Source organism: Notolepis coatsorum (assembly GCF_963971535.1).
Source record: "Notolepis coatsorum genome assembly, chromosome: 20".
Taxonomy (NCBI): domain Eukaryota; kingdom Metazoa; phylum Chordata; class Actinopteri; order Aulopiformes; family Paralepididae; genus Notolepis; species Notolepis coatsorum.
In genome coordinates, this window is record NC_140184.1 from 57,202,159 (window position 1) to 57,224,125 (window position 21,967).

Here is a 21,967-nt window from a genome sequence, read left to right on the forward strand (position 1 = left end):
CATTTTAGGTCAACTCTTCATTTGATTTTGATATTATTTTCTACCATCAGCTATATCTTTTAGTTCGTATCTGTCGAATTGTATTGTACTGTCTCTTATAATTTTGACCGCCAATTGTAATGTTGTACGTGGATGTTTGTTTGTAAATCAAGAAACTGATAATACAAATTGAAGTAAAAGAAAAAAGAAAAAAACGTTATTTAACAGATTGCAGAATGGGTACAATACAGTACGGCTCATCAGTGGTTACCAATGGTTACATGCAGCCATATTGGAAGACCGAGAACAACACAAACATTCAGTGCAAAGCCTCTATTTGTGAAATTATAAACCAAAGCCATACTGCATCAACGACTGAAAAAGGAATTCTCAGGACATGTCAAAGGCCTTTTCACATCAAGAGAAGACTATCTACCGCACTTTGGGAATGTGCCATTATATTGAAAAGTCTCCTGTTAACCTGTTCCACCCCAGGTGAAATCTGCATAAAATGTATACCTAGGTAAATGGAATATTGCTCCACTTCTACAAGGGCTATTTGCATATTCTTGGTATCTAGGAACATCTATGGACCTCAATGAATGTATTCTCAGTGTCAGAAATATTGTGTCTATTACTAGGCTTGCTTAAATTCTGATGAAACAAAGGAAAATATGAATTATGATTTTTCTTTTCATCTTTGACAGTGAATAAAACCATGATAATAATGACCAAACTTGAAAAACTGCCACTGAGCTAATTCAGTACCCTCTTGAGATCATGTGTACAAAAGATCTAAGGAAATTAATAAAGGGAAGATGATAAAATTGAAGGTTTTGTATATACAGTACTGAATTCTCCCATCCGGACCAATGCAATTTGAAATATTATTATAGAATATATGCTTATACATTACCTTATTATAGCCAATTCGCACATTTATATATATATACATATAGTATCTTTCAAATGGCCGAGTTCAATTTGGATATAGTATCACCAGGCATGCATAATAACATATACAGATATTTAATGTAATCGACTGTACTTTTTTATTTCTCCCACAGTGTAATCATTCTGTAACTAATTTCAGATCTAATTATTCCTACATGATTACAATAGTGTGGAGAAACTGACTGCGTTTCAATATTTGTCAAAAACGTTACCTTTTGTAGCTTATTATCGCGAATCATAACAATTATTGATATGATTCATTCAGAACGCCGAACTTTGAACGACCATAGCGGACCACAGGAAGTGTAGTTTTGAGAAATTCCGACGCTGGGAGATAGCTGGCGAGGCGATCTTCAAAATGGCCGCAAAAAAACTACAATTCCCATGGTTCAACATTTCCATTTCCGCTTCCGCGTCAAAAACGCGAGTGAAAAATAAAAACTTTAAATGATATAAACTCACTTTTAACCTATTGCTAAACTATTGCCAACCTAACGTTTTACATTCTACATGTATTTGTGACATAGTAGTGATAATAATACTTGAAAACGTTTGATTTTAAAAACGTTAATTTATTGCATCACTCATAAAAATATTAATATATGATAATAATGTCAAAAAGGGGTCGGCACCGTCCCCGTGGGGTGGAACAGGATTTTAAAGTGTATCTTAATGTCTACACACTACAGTACAACAGCACAATGGTGCCCCCTGTTGAAATAGTCATCCCACTATTGGCTTAGTTTTTACATAGTGATTTTTTGGATTGAAGGTATTTCCTTTTCACTCTGAAATGTACAGTATTGTGTTTGAGCCTTTGATACATGGCCCAGCGATATTTAACAGCTAAATGTTTGGTACATTTATAATGTCTATAAACACTGGAATCATTTTGGGTGATGGTGGGCTGAGAAAGTTCCAAGAAAGCTAATTTCCCATAATACAAACGCTTCAATAAAATATACTAGTATACACAATCGTCAGAATTCTGGATTGTACCTTTGAATCAACTTTCTGGGTGACAAATAAATGAAGCCCAACTCGTACATGGAAGAGGGGATATATTTCACCATTTAAATATTTACTGACAGCGCCAGATTTTATATACATGTGTGAAGAGCAATGTAACACCTACCAGTGTCAGGAGGACTGCTGGCTTCAGGTTGGACAGGACATCATTGATCTGCAGGAGCATAAAAGGGCAGCACAGAGGAGGTATGATGCACAGAGTAGAGCATGGGAGACAATGTAGCTTCCCGTTTTCTTATTCTATTGGTCTGCAAACCCAAAGGTCACTCAGACGAGCACTGATATGGCTCTACACAAGACCCCCCATCCTGTTACCGAGCAACACATTAAATAGCAGAGCTCAAATCAATTCACCACTCCTCTGCAAACGGCTCAATTGACAAGCGATACATCCGTGACTCAATAATGTTCTGACAATAACTGTGGGGACATATTGGGAGCGTTAAGCTAATATATATACCCGCCAGTGCCACATGTCCGTCACAAAGTCTCTGCACAGCTTAAAAACAAAGCTAGCTCAGTAAATGTGAAGTCAATCTGATGGCTTACCATTCCTCAGTAGGCCTACCTACACTAACATGAAATTAAATGGCATACGATGAATAGGGGATTTCTTTTTTATCTAATTTGAGGAAATGGGTTTTGTAGTTGAGAAAACAAGACAAGTGGATGCTTGTTCTCTTTTGTACATGGAGTGAAGTCTTAATTTTTAAGACAGTGATAATTGTTTTGTTGTTTACATTCATATTGGTATTGGGTGAACCGTGAGGGAACTGTAGTCCTTTTTATACATAATGCCCCAATTTTAGGGGACCAAAATTGTATTATTGGATAAATGAACATAAACTTAAATAAAGTTGTAATTTTTTAATATTTGGTTGCAAATCCTTTGCAATCAATTGCTGCCTGACGTCTACGACCCTTAACTCTTTCACGGCCATACCCGAGTATAGTCGGGTTATCTCGCCATGCATTGAGCGCCAAAAACCTGAGTATACTCGGGTTTTGATCCTTTGATATTTTCCTTTGATCCCTGTTCTATACGGTCAGCCGGAGTCATCTAGGCCAGGGGTTCCCAAACTTTTCAGGCCGCGACCCCCAAATAACGGTGTCAAGAGAGCCGCGACCCCCACTATTATAGGAGGTAATAATATTTTTTTATAAATGGAAATGTATGGTTGAAACAAGCAAACGTTCAAACGCACACACACTAATAAACATTGGAGGATTTTAACCAGGGCCGGACTGGGGAAATCATTCAGGCCAGGAAATATAGTGCAAAATATAGCCCCAGTCAGGCCACTTTTTAAGCAGGGGGTCTGGGGGTCCCCCACCAGGATTTCTTTTGTTACAAAGACTTCATTTCCTGCATTCTGGTGCAGGAATTTTTTTATTTGTACCCTTTAAATGCCAGTGTTTGTGATGGCATCACAAATTATTGTTAAAAAACAGGCTAGCATATGCATGATTAGCAACAACACTGATTGATGGATTTTCTGTTTTTTTGTAATGTCAGATTGAAAGAAATACAATCTTTTATTCAACTTCAGCCCTGATCATAACACCACATATTCATTTGATAATTCTAACCCTTTAAATGCCAGTGTGTGTGATGGCATATAATTTGCAATATATCAAATGCAAAGTAGATTTTTCTGGGGGGGATTATTACAGGCTAGCATGTGTCAATGATTAGCAACAACAGTTTTTTGTAAGGGTCCCGCCTCCACCAATCACATCCTTTGTGTGTGTGTGAGAGCAAGAAAGAGATTTTTATTTTACCACGTAGTCACTTGAGATCAAACTTGTGTGAGTTGCAGTGATCTCCTGGTTGTTCCCCACCTAGGTTATCTAACTATTGCGCTGCTGCAACTAGAAACACTGGCCTGGCCTGCTTCTAAGTTCAGTGGCCTGAACCCCTGATCTAGGTGTCTATGATTCATCTACCTACGTTGGAATGGCAATGACGATCGAATATCACCAGGTGGCAGTATCGCCTACCTTTGAACTGGAATGGCTTGGTGTGGATACACGTTTTCCTTTTTATTTTTTTTGCAAGGGCTCCTCCTCCTGCCTGAACAGAGACACAGCGATCGCCTCTAAATGTCGTTGCCTGAAGCGTATTTCCCATATAAACGAGTATAGACATATACAGTACACTGGTAATCGCGATGACTTGGAATTATTCTTTTTGGAATACCTTCTGGCTAAGCCGGTAAGGTATATTCTATGTCTATTTTACCGAACCTGAACCATGTTTTTGTAACGATCACAGTTGTGTTTTACCGGACATAAAACATGCTCAACAAACACCGAAGGACCGTGCTGTGTGTACTTTATGTTTGGAAAATGTAGTTTGTCGAACGTCAGGTGTGAAACGCCATTTTGAGATGAAGCATCATAAAAGTTTCAAAGATCAGGCGGATAAGGCAGAATCCATTAAACGTGCCGTGGCAAGGTATGGGAAACAAGCCAGCACCTGCTAAAAACCATGCAACTGAAGCAAGCTATCGCATTGCTCATTGCATTGCGAAATGTGGAAAGCTATTCACTGATGGCGAGTATATCAAGGAGGCTTTTCTCTGTAGCTCAGATGTTTTGTTTGAAGGCTTGCCAAACAAAGAGACAATAAAATCAAGGATAAAAGATATCCCCATGTCAGCTCGAAGTGTCGAGCAACGCATCAATGAAATGTCAGAAAACAGAGAACTGCAAACAGCTGGATTAAAAGATGCTCCGGTGTTTAGCGTTACGCTTGACGAGAGCGTGGACGTGAACGACATACCACGTTTGGCAGTCATGGTCAGATACTGTGACTCAACTGTGAGAGAGGAGCTCTTCTGTTTAAAGCCAATGACTGGCACAACAAAAGGCGAGGACATAGCCAAGGTTTTTATGGAACACTTTGTGGAGAGAGGGATTGACATCAAGAAGATGTTTGCAGTGACTACAGACGGAGCGCCCGCCATGGTCGGGAAACAGAAGGGAGCGGTGAAATTAATTGAGGAAGAAGTCGGTCACGCCATCATGAAACTCCACTGCATAATCCACCAAGAAAACCTCTGCGCAAAGATGTCAAAGTCGGATCTGAATGAGGTTATGGCTACAGTGGCAAAGATAGTTAACTTCATTGTTAAGCGATCTTCTTTGACACACCGACAGTTCCAGGCCCTGCTCGAGGAAACGGAATGTGCATATCAAGATATCCCGCTGTACTGTGCAGTAAGGTGGCTCAGCTGTGGGAAGGTTTGAGAGGTTTGTCGGCTGCTTTGGTGTTATCAAGACCTTCCTGGCTGAAAAGGGCCAAGACTACCCAGAGCTCGAGGATGAGAAGTGGGTTGTGAAACTCATGTTCCTCACCGATATCACTGGACACCTTAACGAGCTCAACCTACGACTGCAAGGCGCAGGGCAGACTGTGCTGGACATGTTTGACACGTGGGCGGCTTTTGTCGGCAAGCTAGCGGTATTTTCCAATGATGTTGCTACTTCCACGTTCCGCTACTTCAGACACGTAAGGGAACTGAGTCTGTCCTCGCAGCACAGCATCAGCACTGCTGAAATATGCAAGTACATGAGCGAGCTCAAGTCGGAGTTCATAATACGATTTGGGGACTTTCAGAAGTATGGACCCATGTTCTCCTTCTTGATCAAGCCAGACAGCTTTGATGGACATGAATTGGATGTATCTCTGATAGACTGGTTGGATACACAGGACATAGAAATGCAGCTGATCGAGCTGAAGAGTTCAACACTGTGGGTGGCCAAGTTTGCAGAGCTACACAAAGAGCTAGAAACCACGGCAGTGAAAGACCACAGAGCCTGCATCTTCTCCTGCTGGGCATCTGTACCGGAGAAGTTCAGCTGTCTACGGAACGTTGCAATGGCTTTGCTGACAGTCTTCGGGTCAACATACCTCTGTGAGCAGATCTTTTCGCACATGAAGTACGTGCTCAACCCCTCCCGGAGTCGATTGACAACCGACCACTCCGAAGCATGTGTCCAGCTTAAAGTGACCAACTACAGCCCCCAGATAACGGAGCTCAGCAAGGCAAAACAGGGCCAGGGACCTCACTGACAGCAACAGGTAGGCAGCTGTTTATTTTCCTATACATGGGTTTGCATGTTAACTTGAACATGCATATGCAGGGATCTACTCATAATAGAGCATACGCACAATCGCACATATATGCGGCATGTTCATGCGTAGGGCTAGGGGAGCTGTCCACTGTGTATGTGGTGCTGAACTTTGCACACAATTGCTTGGTAACGTGAGCTACAGTACAGTACGTCATGTCTCTCTCTCTCTCTCTCTCTCTCTCTAAGCTGGCCTTGCTCCAGTGGAGGAGGAGGAGGGTGTGCTTTGTGTGTGCACTGTGTGTGTGCCATCATGTTAACGTTAGCCTCAGTTAAACCTTGCGACGCCTCGTTAGATGAAGCTGTGTTCTGAGGTGTCCTGTGTTCTGACATTTGTTCTGTGTTCTGAGCTGTGTTCTGAGCTTATATAGTGCTTTTACTAACTGTTTGTGTGGGAGCTTTGATGCAGTCATCTTCTTCTCATTGTACAGCCAGGATGTAAACAGCTACACATATTTAATTGAGACCCTTTATTTGTTTATTATTTCAATTTAGCTGGAAATACATTGATACATCATTCAGTAACATTTTCAGAGCCTTATAACAAAAACATTATTACGGTCACCATTGTGACCAGTGGGATTAATCAACACATTTTATTATTTATTTATCTATTTCATTTTAACATTGCACATGTTAAAAGCCTTTTTTTCTTTTTACTCAAAATGTGAGTATTACCAAGTCAACTTGTGTTCTTAAAACAATGACAATAAACATAGTTTTATTAGGTTGAAATAATGTGGTTGTGTACTTATTTTTCTCTTAACTTATTATGGATTGAAAACTGAAAACCTTAATGCACAGTAACTAAACTCAATCTTTTTAAGTTCTGGTAACTTATTAGTTTTTTTGTTTTTACAGTGTAGTCTTGCGATCAATCGAAACTTCTTTACATGTTATACCTCACATTCACACATTGTGGTGTTCTCCATTAGGCCTGTAGGTGGAGCTATGACACAGCACACGTACAGTACACACACACCGATGGTGTGTGATGTGTCCAAAAATGAATGGGCAAATGTGAGTGAAATGGTCGCAGTGTATGCAGCTGTTTGTCTGCATTGCATCCCCCCCCCCCCCCCAACTCAGATTTAGGGTTGATACAACCATCATAATAATATTGTTAATAATAACAATAATGATGTAATAATGTAAAAATGTTCATTAAAAAGACCCGACTGAGGGAAAAAAAGTACGATGCATGGAATATTGTTGATATGGCACACTAGTTACAACTATATTTCAAACTGGCACTCCATGTCAAAAAGGTTGCTGACCCCTGGTATATACCTTTGATTTGGGAGTATTTGGGGATTCAGGGGATCAACCAGAATGATTTGGGCTTATTGCATATAATGTGTCAAATCTTGCGATCTATGGAAAAATACTGGATTATTCCGGAAATGGGGCGATGTTTAGCATGTAGCGTGTAACAAACTACAGTGTGTAGAAATGAGCTGATTAGTAATTAGTAATAGACTATGAACAATGCCTCTAAAATTAGCCATACTATTGTCTCCATAGCTATAATACAGAACACACGATGGGTCTGTAAACATCGCTAAAATGGTCATTAGTGCTGGCGCCAAACAGTGCAGATGGTGAAAGCTAGTAGCCGTGAAGGAGTTAAGTGGTCATTCATGAACATTTTGGCTTTCCTGCTAACAAAGCAGAGACCAATGCCCCTTAATTGGTCTCTGAACTCTCAATCTATACCCATCTACCGCCTTCACTGCCAACAACTACCTTACACTGTAATCAGAACTACCTACCTGAACCTATAGTCTAACCATATACAGTAACACTGTATGATAGCCATGTACAATAATACTGTATATATACATATCTATATATACCCCATACCTACTCTTATTAGTGTACATAATAATACTGTACATACATCAGATTAGCCTATTACTCAGTAGCTTCATTATTAAACTTGTTTACATTTAATCACACTGTATATTGTTAATGCACTTTACTGTTACCTTGCACTCTGGTTAGATGCCAACTTATTTTTGTTGTACTGTACTTGTGCTGTACGATGACAATACATTTTAATCTAATCTAATAAATTGGCTGTACTGAGTCAGTAAGTGATACTGGCCAGCGGTTTAACTAATATGAGCGGGTATAGATAAATGTATATACAGTACAAACAGTGTTATTGTACATGGCTGTCATATAGTGTTATATGGGTACTAGACTGTAGCTTGAGGTTGGTAGTAATGATTACAGAGAGAAAGACACATCACACAGATACACTGTGATTTTATATGCGTTTATGCCCATTTCTGTATGTACCCTCGATGTGACTGTAAATGAGGGAAATCTCAGTTGAATTTTGAGTTTAAATAAAGGTTTGACATGTTTATAACAACTACAGTATGTGGTCCCTGGTACTGTGGGAAAGGGTGTGTGTCTATGTTTTTGTTTTTCTATTTTTGTACACATTTAGCTGAAATGTCTTATGAATCCATGTACACATTTAGTTGAAACGTCTTATGAATCCATGTACATAGTTGAAACGTCTGGATCAGGGCTAGAACTCTGGATCTCATCATCGTGTCCCTCTATTACTAATTCTACGCTACCATACCATCCCATGTTTATGGTATTGATGATCATCATCATAACATACCATAGGGCAAGTAGCAGAACCGCTGCATGTATATTTAATCTAAATAGACACCATGAAACAGAAATCAGTGCTCAAGATTCATGATGAGTGCCTGGATAAAAGGGAAATATTGATGCGTTTTTTGAGTTACAGGGTGAGGTGTGTGTGTGTGTGTGTGTGTGTGTGTGTGTGTGTGTTCACTGTGTTGATAGCAGTGCTGGCTCAATGCTTGATGACAGCAATTGTTTCACACAGAATTTGAGAAGGACGCAAAACACAAAAACGAAGAGGCGGCGATGAAATATGACAAACAGATTTTACTATTGCTTACAACTTACGGGGAACATTAGCGGATGATTGAAAGCTCAAGCCTACGAGATTTGATTAATTGACAGACCTTTGTATGCATGTTGCCTTGGAAAGGAGTCCCTAAACACACCGCAATAAAAAACTGCAGTTTTTTTCTATCAATCAAAATATCACACCCCTGAATATAGGATGAGTCATCAAAACTTAACATTAGGTTTGTAGACATAAAAGAGAATTGATGAGAGACCATTTGGAATGCAAAGTCCCAGTAAGCATATTCTTTTTGCCTCCATCAGCTCCTTCCAGTGTCTTAGGGTGAAGGACATTGTTTTAGTTATTTTTCACTTCACAGATGAGTGAGCCAGATCGAGCAGACATAAATCACCTTATTATGCAGGGATAAAGGCCGTTTTTGTGGATTCAACAAAAAATATTCAAAAACACACAATCCCCCACAGCCGTCTGGTTGAGGAGATATGGTGGTGAAGTTGAATGGGAAATAGTCTCAACATCATGTCTCATGTTGACTGGGGCCGTGGACAATGATAACACTATGAATGATTTCACCTTTTGAAGAACAGGCAACAGTTGCAGAGATTTCCCATTCCACTTTGTAACAACACGATTCAACGATTTCACATCAAAGTACATACGGCACAAAGATAAGGCCACACGACACAAGAAGACATGGACACTAGTGACAACAATACAGGAGAATAGACTTACATCACACGTGTAGTGCACCTCGTCCACAGCATACTTCGCCTGAAAGTGTTCCCTGGGATAGATCCTGTCAGCGGATGACAAAATACACTTAATGATGAAGGCTATGGGATCTAGGGCCCCCTAATAGTCGATGCATCTGTGGTTTGGTCTTAATCGACCAAGACTTTGTTAGTCAATTTGTATGTTTTTTTCCATGCTGAATGAGGTATTTCCTGAAAAACTCTAATCACATCTCTGGTAAGCATTTAGATTTAAAGAGGTCCTTCCGCATTATTACATGTGGAAATCGATTAAATCAACTAATAGATTAGTAGACAAATTCCATGACGATTAGTGGACTAATAATTTATTTAGTGGAGATAAGCCCTAATAGGATTACAGACTCAGAATTCACAGAAGGGAAAACATTAAAAGAAAAAAAAACTAAAGTAGAAGGAGACCTGGAGAACACTAAATTGCTGATCTAATTAATCATAAACGAGAGTCATGAAGTGTCAGGTGGTAGAACTGTCATACTGAAACTATGTGTTGCACAGCAGTGGCGAATATTCCTGGAAGCCAAGGGAAGCCAGGCTTCCCCAAAAATATGAATAGTAAAAAATTAAAATTAAAATTAAAAATAATTTTTTTTATATAGTTTACAATAATAATAAGAAAATCATTATTTTTCATCTCTGTGTTATATATATATATATATTTTTTTCTCCCTCTTCTCCTTCTCACTCTCTAACACTGTCAGACTCACTGAGACAGGCTGGCAGTCACTGTGCTCACTGCAGCTCAGGCAGAATAGAGAACATTTGCAGAGTCGGGAGGTGTCTTTTTCTAGCGTCCACATTGTGGTTCATGGTTGTGGACTCCACAACCAATTATTAGCCAATAAGATTCTAGCTTAATAAAGGGGTTCCCACGCATTAACACGGGGCAGTCTGACAGCCAAGTAGTCTAGCGTCTTCAAATTTGCTGCTGTGGAGGCGGGCCAGTCCAGAATGTTTCCACCGATTGACCAATCAAATCACATTAAAAGCTAAACGTGACGACGTCATCGCCACGGCCGCGTAAACCGAACGTGGAAGTGAAACTGCGTTGGGGAAAATATACACGCCGCGCGGCCACGTTCGAATCAAAACACCAATACGTTTAGGCTGGCAGGAACCCCCGGAGATAGCTAGCTAACGTTATGCGAGTCTTAATGTCTAAACAAACAGCATTGTTTGATTGATTGAAATTCAAATTCCTCTCTCAGATTAATTCATTGAGGAGACCTGAAATTCGCTCAGCTGCAGAAAAGTTTAGGAGAATACCCACAGGACTTGGAGAACTTTGTGGACGAGTTGCTTTACTTTACTTAATTTGGACCAAGGCGCGTCAGCTGCAACAATGGTGAGTACCTAATAACTTTTCATAAGTGATGCCGCTGTGTGTGTGTGTGTGTGTGTGTGTGTGTGTGTGTGTGTCATATCATACTGTGTTATTGTTTGATGGGGCGGCGCCGACTCGCCGAATCATACTGTACTGGTCTGCTTGCGTTTGATGGGCCGAGCCATAGGCTAGACTGTATACATGTATGTTCTGCCATGTCAGCAATATCTTGCAAGACGCTGAAACACTCCAACGGCGACATCAGGCCATTCATTAATTTCAACCTAGAACCTAAATGATCTCTCTCTCTCTCTCTCTCTCTCTGTGTCCCTCTCTCTCTCTGATTCATAATCAAACCAGACCTCCTACAGGCAACCACTGTGTGTGTGTATATATTTGTGTTGTGTGTGTAATATTCAGAAAGAGAGGGAGAGAGAGAGCGAGGGAGGGAGAAATATATTATATATATTATTTGGCTTAAATATGAAAAAGAAGTATTAAAAAAAATGTATTAATAAAAGAAAAAGTATAATTCTTTTTTTTGGCATCCTCTGTTATTTTACCCATGTGACGCCACTGTTGCACAGTGCATAGAAACTACTAGCCATGGACAAAGAGTGTGACAATGGTAGCTACAGTGTTTCCAATACTCCATATGGAAAAGTCTCACTCACTCTCCCATCCAGGTGGCATAGCTCTCCGGCAGCTTGGGTACAAAGAGGAGAGATTTCCCCGTGTGCACATCGACAGCTCCAAAGCAGTCTGCCTCTATCACTCCGAAAGCCCAATGGAAGAAGGACTCCTACAGAACAGTTTAATACGGGGCAGCGCCATCAACACAGATCACAAACTACAAACTAGGCAGCACATCTGGCTCCATAAAGCACAGGTAATTGATTCATTAATGGCTTTTATGGATTTCATGGATTCCCACCCACATCAACCCATACTGAATAGTCCAAATGCAAGGGGAAAAGATTGGTTAGGCATATCAAACATGCCTACCTTCAATTAGTTGTTTGGGTTTATGTTACACTCATGGGACAACCATGTAAATTAAACACAGTAATTATTGTCCTTTTCAAAAACATCCTTGTTCAAAGGGCTGGATATCAAACTGCAATACTTGTATAGTATTGATCGAATTGCTTCAACACTATAGAGTATCAAAACATGCTGTAGTGTCCTTCTGCACTCTCTTGACACTTGTGTTGAGCAACACACTCCCAGTAAAAAGGTCACCAAAATGCCTACTCGACGAATTGACCATACAAGCTATAACTGGGCTATACTGTAGCTCAAATCAGCTACTGTATATCATTTGTCTGCCAATATGTCGTTGCATCATGTTTATGTTTGAGATAAAACATTAGCAAGCAGTAAGGAGAGGTAGTGTTCGATAGAAAATAACATCGCAGACATGACATTTATTTTACTGTTTGTTCATGTTCAAGGTTTTTAAATCAATGGCTGCTAATAAAGACTTTCTTTTGCATGGATTAGCTGACCGGTGCGGGGGGGGGGGGGGGGGGGGGGGTAGATTTGGACAGAAAGATAGTTTGCTTAATTAAGGAAAGCTGCACTAAGTTCATTTTTAAATGTCAGATAATTATTCCGATGATGCTGCAAGCCTACACAATTAAATGCAAACAAATGTATTTAGTTCTTTATTTGATTATGATAATAATGATTCTGCTAATGGTATCATACGCAGTTGAAAACTAAATCAAACTAAAAACTAAATCAAACTAAAACTAAATCCAACTAAAAATGAAGAAGTACCAGTGTTTACTTCAAATTCTGAAAATAAAACAAAATCTAGTTGAACGCACCACAGGTTAATTTCCTGCCATCTGCCTGGGGGCGCGGTACCTTGCAAAGCACAGTAATGTATTGCTGTATGGACTTAGTAATGTATGTCCTACCTGTCTGAACAGGAGGTCTGTGTCAGTACAGTACCTCTGTTTCTGCTCCCCTCCCTGGAGCACCACCACTGATTTGGCCTCCAGTCCTTCCTTGGCCTTCAGCCCCTGGCAGAGCCTCCGACGGTTCTCTGCAAACAGGGCAGCAGACACCCTCAGGGTCTCCTGTCCCAGCCAATACACAGGTCTGCAAACAAGAGGACCATGGATTACATCAAGTCACATTCATACAAATTAACATTAAGTGTGAAGTGAGGGGAGGGGCATCAGTCATTTCTTTATTCCATTTTGGATCAAACATCGTACTGTAGGTTGAAGGCAACTTTTCCTTCTCACATTCCTTGCCGCTTGTGTGGAAATTAAAGTGGCAGATGAGTGCAGAGGGAGCAGCCAATTCACAATGACTTTGGTTAGCCCCTATAGCTCCGGCCTGTAGTTAAATATGCAGTAGGTAACTTGTTATTTAGTTTGAATTTGCAATGGGGGAGCTGAAATTCACACTGCACTGATGTGGCGATACATTGTCTATGTAAAGGAGTAACAATAACAACCCACCAAAGGCATATGAAGTCAAATCACTATTCTCCTCCTTCTAGTACAACAATGTAGAAAGAGCAGAAAACAGCACTAAGGGATGCTTTAAAACACCACACACCCCCCTCAGGGCAGTGAGCGAGCACTCTCCTCCTCTCATATCACCAAATAGGCAGCTAAATTAAATCGGCTACTTAACCTATAAACATAAGTGTTTTGCCAGCTCAACACACACAATTCCTAATATCTATGGGCAGTGAGCGAGACCCACGTATCTTTGTTCCAAATGAGCCTGTGTGCCTGGTTACAAAGCCCTGGTGTAAACAATATAACGAATCTACTCAGTCTACTTGGTATTGTCCTAAATATTTATTGTGACTGGAGAGTGGGTTTACAGGTTGAAGTGCACAGTAGCTGCAGCGCTGCATCTCTGCAAGGGTGAGTCATTCTAGTGGTTGATAATATTGGAAAAATATCCACACAGAGTGCAGACAGGGTTTCAGTATATAGTCTTTCTAGGCTATTCTTTTGTAGGCATTTGATGCTGTTCTTACAACAGCTGGTGATTTGAGGGGGATAAAATGATCTGTTATATATAGGGCTGTCTTAAATACTTCAAAGCTTTGTTCGATGGCACAAGCTTCGAACATTAAAAAAAAATCGAAGTAAAAAAAAAAAATTACTTCGGTGTGTGTGTGTGTGCATGGGGCCATTGGGTGGGGCCGGGGGACAAATACACTGGAGGAAAGTAACCCAGCTCAGCACTGCCCAAATTATATCATCACTATTGCCTGTTTGAAGGATATCATCCTCAAACACATATACACCACCTACACGCCTATTCTCAGTCCTTGCCCCACAATGGTGGAATGAACTACCCACCCCAGTTAGGACAGCCAAATCCCGTCCAATCTTTTGCCGTCGACTAAAGACGCACTTCTTCAACCATTATCTGAAATAAAATAAAAAATAAATAAAAAAAATCTAACCCTAACTAACCTTACTGTCATGCACTTGTCCTAATAAACTAACCTACACTGTAACACGCAACACTTTGATGAATATTGTTACTCAGCTGATAGAGTTGTATCCTTCCTGATGACCTGTCGTACAGAACTTGTAAGTCGCTTTGGATAAAAGAGTCAGCTAAATGACTAAATGTAAATGTGAATGTAAATGCCTTGTAGAATTCCACACATAAGAAAGAAAGATACTGGGATGAATAAACAAATAGGAAATAAAATGTAGAAATGCATGCAATACATAAATAAATATGAATCTCCATATATGAAATAGAACATTTAGATAAGGTGCTACTGAGATGTTTTGGTGAGTTCTTTGTTTTTTTGTGGAAGTAGCCCTTCTTAAAAATGCATGAACATTCACTGATAATTGGTCTGTAGTGGAGTCTACAAGGTCTACATTGCCGGACCTTGTAGACTGACATAATTCTGTGCATAGTTTAGTCTACACAGGCCATATTTCAAAGAATCAAAATCTTACTTCATTCATCTTAAACATTCTTGATTTGGGGGATTGGTAGTTCCCATGAAATCTGAAGTTTCAGCGATCCACCTTGAATGAAATCACACAGCCGTGTTGGCTGCGTCACAGTCACGAAAGGGGCTACTTAATTCATTAATCCAATCCACTTTATTTATAGAGCACATTTAAAAACAACAAAGTTTACCAAAGTGCTGTACAAGTCCCACAACATAAGATAAAAAAAAATATATATATATTTAATTAATTAATTAAAAAAAAATTCGAAGGTCAGCCCTAGTTATATAACAAATTATTAGATCCCTTACCCTAACTGTAGCCGCAGGGAAAGTGTTAGGAAAGGAAACAAAACTATTATTTAGGCAACAGTGGATTTAATTTTTTTGTATATAGCCTATATATTACTACCTACTATGCTAATATTAGCAATAGCATATTATACTACTATGCACTCAAGACTGTAGCACTCAAGTTCAACAGTTTGACGAACAATGCCACTTACCCTTGACTGTCAGAGTTGTACCCTTCCTGCTTGTTACAAGTACAGAACTTTCAGCTAAATGACTACATCTAAAATGTAGGCTACCTGTCACACTTGTTAGATTTAAACAAATTGCTTCAAATTGATGACTCTGTTTCATGATTTAGAGTTATAATTAGGCCTGCCACGATAACACATTTTGCTGGGCGATTAATTGCCCCCGAAAATATCGCGATAAGCGATATTATTGCGACCGGTTAGAGAATTTTTTTTTTGGAGAAATTTATTTCCCAAAACTTTTATTTTGAAGCCCACCGCTCCGTCTTTTCCGGTGTTTAAGACTTTTATTTTGAAGCCCACCGACCGGACCGGAAGTATTGTTGTGATTATCAGGTACTTTTTGGGTACCAGAAAAGTCACGTGAAACACTGCAGACCACTGAATAGAGACGCGTCTCTAGGATTTCATAATCATTATGTTTGCAGCAGGCACAAGTGCAATAAACAAAGGATACAGTCACTGTGTATTCTGCCTCATTTATTGATTAAACAAAACCGACATCAACACAATTTGCCACCGAGCGGAGAGTTTAGTCTCGCAAAAAGATCGCTGACTTGTTAAGGCTTGTTGTTAGGTTAGGTGCTAATGTTGTGCTAGCGTTTTAGCATGGCTATCGTACATAGCGTGATCAATATAACTCGCTATTGATTGTTTGTATGAGTAACGTTAATGCTAGTAGAATAGACACAACGTGAGGTAATCACCATCCATTTTAAACCGGTTATTACCTAATGCTAACGTTAGCAAATAGACGCGACTGGTAACGTTACAGCTTGTTAGCCTAATGCTCGTTAACGTTAGCATAGACAGCCTAGCTAACGTTAACGCTTGTAGAATAGACACAATGAGAGGTAACGTTAGCGTTAGCAGAATAGACACAACGAGGGTCTCGTTAATGTTGTTATTGATTGATTGATTGAAAACTGTGTTTACTCTGTTTGTATGAGTAACGTTAATGCTAGTAGAATAGACACAATGAGGGGTAACGTTAGCCCCACGGAGCTCCTGTGCTGTGCTCTGTAGTAAAGCCAGCGGCCCGCCTCCCAACACGGACAGTGACTGACAAGGGGCACTGGGTCCGCCTCATTAAAACAAACGCGCAAATAGCAATTAATCGCGCCCGTCAAAATCATTGCATTCATTTTAATTATCGCGGCAATTAATCGATTTATTGCTTATCGCGGCAGGCCTAGTTATAATGTTAGTCTATGGCTACAAATGGGTGTTTATCAGTGTTTCCTCTAATTTGTCAACACTGGTGGTGGTGGTGGTAGCAGCCAGGTTACACAGAACCATCTGGAAAGTAATTCTTTGAAACTGGAATAGGGCCGGCACTTAGTTCCAATGACGCTGATACCACTGTGATTTTGGCAGAAGCACATAACTTGAAGCCTGAAAAGATGGATTCTTGAGTGATCTTGTGAAGCCAGCTGCCATGAAAGGTTAGGTAGCAGATAGTAGGCCTATGTAGAGTGATTTTGAGCGTAGATCCACCTGCATCCCTGTTTTGGGATCTAGTGCAGGTTGCAGCATTACAACTGTTATGTATGTGGATAATTGTGGATCATTGGGCCTATGCTTGTTTGTGCTTTTTATTGAGCATAATAAGCATTAAAAGGTGCCGTTAGTATTTTCTTAATTGGATAAAGTGGGAATGTGATACCAGAACATTTATTTTCCGTTTACTGCAGAGCAGAGGGACTGGGAGACACTGATGATGTGATGTCGGAGTTTAGAGCTATTTAACACATATTTTAAAGGGGAACTATTTTACCATTTCTTTCACTATTTGGGAACTTTTACACAATTCCTGTGAGTCTATGGAACACCTCTGTAATTTTTTTTCTTTTCATTGTTTTGTATTTCTAATCAAGTCCTCAAAAACAGCATTTTTCTACCTCAAGATCTTAAGCCGTTTTGAGCCTGGGCTCCAACCACTGTGTGCAGCTCATCATGAGCCTGATGCCACACAGCCACATTATCATGCAGCTGAGTCTCTCTGACATCACAAATCAGCACATTTTCAGATGACTCAGTTCAGTGAGGGTGAATATTGTGAGAGGAGAATTGGAAGAATGCGCCAATATGAGAATTAGAGACATAGATCATATTAATATAAGTTCACATAGCTAGGAAACAATGCTAAACACTCAAAAAGGCCATTTATAAGATAGTTCCCCTTTAACGTTACTTTACTTACCAAGGTACTTTTGTGTTCTCTCTTATTTTAACATACAGACCACTTGTTTTAACAAACAAAGAAATACCACTTACAGCACCTTTAAATTATAATGTTTCATTCATTTTCTACCACCACTACTGAATACATGTAGAGCAGTGGTCACCAACCTTTTTAAGCCCAAGATCACTTTTTTATTTTTTGGTGAAGGCAAGATCTACCTATTGAAGCGTTGAGAGAAAAAGACAGCCAAGATTGTACTTTAAACTAAATGACTTTTATTTGCCTGTATTCTAATTACATGCAATGCTTTGGTCCAACATTAAAAACGTCAAAGTAGAACTATTATGTACTTTCTCAGTCAGTGCTAAGTGCAGTCATCTTATGCAGCATCACTTTTCACATCAAAACAAAAGTAGAACTGTAATGTGGACTCTCATATTATTAACATTGACAAACATATTTACAATTAGCATTTTATAAAGTAGAACTGTAATGTGTACTTTCTCAGTCAGTGCTGTGCAGTCAGTGCTAAGTGCAGCATCACTTTTCACATCAGAACAAAAGTAGAACTGTAATGTGGACTCTCATATTATTAACATTGACAAACATATTTACAATTAGCATTTTATAAAGTAGAACTGTAATGTGTACTTTCTCAGTCAGTGCTAAGTGCAGCATCACTTTTCACATCAAAACAAAAGTAGAACTGTAATGTGGACAGTCTCTCAGGGTAAGAAAAAAAAAAAAAAAAATCATTGAAAGATCTACAGGGACAGCCTCAAAGATCGACCAGTCGATCAAGATCAATCAAGATCGACGGGTTGGTGTCCACGGGTAGAGGAAACACTAAATCGCCTAGATGGACTAAGCCAATCCAGCTTTGCTCTGAAAAGTTATTAACACACATGGTAGGGTCCGATACATCTCAATGATAAAACCTGTATCTCTGGTCAAAGTCTACATGTGTTATGTAACAAGACATGTCTAATTAAGCCTAAAATGTCCAAAGGTTGAACCATAACCAACGCCTGTATTGCAACTGGCGATGGTACATGGCTGGTGACTCATCAAGCTTCATTTTGAGTGAACATAATGATGTGACTAGGCACTTTCAGAAGTGAACATGATTTCAGATGGATGTTAGTGTTAACAATTCAACAGAGAAGAACAACTGAACAATATTACCCTGTCTTGGTGCAAGTCAATAAAGAATGAAGCAACACTTACTTATGATAGGCTATATCTCTGAAGGGTAAGATATCACCATTGATCGCCTAAATGGTATTAGGCTATGAATTACACACATCAATAAAACGAGTCAAGATTACACTTTCTTAGGCAGGTACACCTTTTGATTTGCTGTTAACGGTTATTAACCCATTGTTAAACAATCTCCCAACTATTCATCATTCAGAAAGAATGGATCCAATCATTCTTTAATCAACTTCATCCAGTATCCCTTAAACTCACTGTATTCCACTTAACATATTTTTGGAGCCCTGTGTGTCTTTTCTAACAACCCCTGGCACTAATCTAAGATGATGAGCAGATGTCCCTGCTTGCTAATCTATTAGTGTGTCCTTTCTGGACCACCATTCTGAACTTTGACAAAACTGGTACCATTAACGTTGCTGTTAAATTGTCGTCGCTGCCCCCTGTAGTTACTATCGTCTTTAGACTGATTGAAAACTTACAGATTGCAGAATGGGTACAGTACAGTACAGCTCAATACACACAATTGTTAAGGGGATGCAGGGGGGATGCAGACCAGAGAAAGACTCGTCTTGTTTACATCACTCAGGGTCCCCCATTTTCAATTCATCATAACATTATATGACATACACGACATACAGATAGACATTCTGATGATACAGAACCCAACTTGTGTTCCAAAACGTGTGAGGAATGCAATGCTATATTCAGTTATAAAATAAAGAAATACTAAAACAAAACAAGTCAAGTCATTAGAAACATATTTATGGAAGACGACCAGACCTGCAATCAACAAAGATAAACGCTACAAAAAGCTAGCAACGTTATCATATCAACGTCATATCATAACCCGAATAGAAATGCAACCTAAGCATAATAATACTCGCAACAAAGTCAGCTTCGCACCGAATGTCGGTGTATTTATCTGTAGCAACGTTAGCTTACGTTACGTGACGTGACACTATAGCTATGCTTTATAATGCCAGGACGCTATAGCTCTACCTCGAAATCTAATAAAAACGTGTTTCTGAGAGAGAAAGGGTAACAAACATCACTATTAATTAACTGGCACGTTGAAAGGGACAGAAAGCAACTTACTCCGGTCTTGCAGCCATGACGCTCGAGTGAAGACAGACTGTCACGTGCTGCTCGGTGTCACGTGATTTTGTTGGGAAGCCGATCAGCTGATTTGTACTCTGACAATGAACTGTAGTGAAGCACGTAACGTTCAGACGTTTTATTACATGCTCCCCCAGTGCACTGTGCACAACAACACACCATACCAACACACGTTACCACAACACTTGACGGTATTTCACAGCACTGTCGTTTGATTGATTGAAAACTTTATTAACAGATTGCAGAATGGGTACAATACAGTACAATTACTCAATAACCAACTAGGCTGCAGTAAAAAACTTAAAACCAGATTCTCAAACATAAACATAAAGACGGACAACATGCTCATCACAGACACGCTGGATGTAGCCAATTACTTAAACAGTTTCTTCACAAACATAGCCACAACACTGGTAAACAAACTACCCTCCCACTCAGGGCATTATGGGGTAAAATATCTCTTCTAGAGCTGGCAGACTAACCCCTATTGTCTTGCGTGCCTGATGCACAATTCTGTTCAGAGATTTCTTCTAATGTTACCAAACCATAAACAGGAGGAAGTAAGAATGCTCTCAATCACACAGCGATAGTAGTTATGTAGAATCACCCTGTTATTAGTGAACTCTTTCAGTTTCCTAAGAAAGAAAAGACGTTGCTGGGACAATGGTTCTGGTATTGGAGTGCCAGCTCAGGTCATTTGAAATAGTGAAATAAATGACATAACACACTCCGTCACGTGATGTAATGCTTAAGCAGAGGCTCGTTCAGAGGTGTCACCAGGGGCTCCGCTCCGGCACAACCTCCAGCGGTAAGCAGTGGTAATGGAAGTGGTTAAACACGCTCAGGTTCAGTCCGCTGTAATCAGCCTGCAGGAGGAAACATACAGGAGGAAAATATCAGCTACACTGCATCCATAATTGAAAGCTGCTTTACTAACATATTGCAAACAAAGAGATTCATGAAACTTTGAAAGCAAATACAACAAAAGTCCTTGGAGGGATGCCCTTGTTCAGGTCATGAATAGGCCCAAGAACAGAAGCACGCACGCACGCACGCACGCGCGCTCACACACACACACACACACACACACACACACACACACACACACACACACACACACACACACACACACACACACACACACACACACACACACACACACACACACACACACACACACACACACACACACACACACACACTTGTACTTGCAGTCCTACAGTGGAAACAGTAGGGGGTGGTGCAGCTCCTCCTTTGTTGAAAAATTATGGATTATTGTGGGTGTCCCCAGACAATACATGCAATTCAGATAAACTAACAACAAATAACGAAATGCAACACATTGAAAGATAATGTGCTGTAGACTGTAACAAGATTAATTCAGCACACATGGTAATTTGCTGTCAATGTGATGTGTCTGGTGTATTTCCGCCTTCATCTAAAATTCTTTTGTTTTTCTCCTGTGGGACAATTGTGAATAAGCTTGAAATGCTTGTGTTTATAATGGCACTGTATACATCCACAGCTTTACTCCTTTTATTCTCCAATACATGCAGCAGTTTGTGCATAGGCCTATTGATTAAGTGATTGCCGGAGGTGGAAGGTGACTGATTACATTGACTCTTTAGTGTAATTTAAATACATTTACTTCAACTTGAGTAAATCGTTAAGTATTCATTTCAACATTTCCTTAAAGGCCCAATCAGTGATCCAAATCTAAAGATTTAGTTTTTTTTTTATAGTTGATTGACTAAGCTTTTGATACAAGGACTAACACTGGACAGCAGGTAAAAGGTTTATATTTATATTTGCTGTATTTTGTAGCTAACGTTTTGTTT

At 39.8% G+C, this 21,967-nt stretch overlaps 1 protein-coding gene across 1 annotated transcript in view; it reads right to left on the reverse strand.

Moving 5' to 3' along the window:
• Positions 1-20,156, reverse strand: part of pepd (peptidase D) — a 58,790-nt gene extending 38,634 nt beyond the window's left edge. Inside the window, exons 1-5 of the mRNA XM_084337389.1 lie at positions 20,109-20,156; positions 13,042-13,225; positions 11,791-11,918; positions 9,755-9,818; positions 2,069-2,116 (exon numbers count right to left, since the gene is read on the reverse strand). Coding sequence (XP_084193515.1) covers positions 2,069-2,116; positions 9,755-9,818; positions 11,791-11,918; positions 13,042-13,225; positions 20,109-20,125 — 441 coding nt within the window. The 5' untranslated portion in view covers positions 20,126-20,156. The remainder of the gene's footprint in view (positions 1-2,068; positions 2,117-9,754; positions 9,819-11,790; positions 11,919-13,041; positions 13,226-20,108) is intronic.
• Between the last annotated feature and the right edge of the window lie 1,811 nt (positions 20,157-21,967).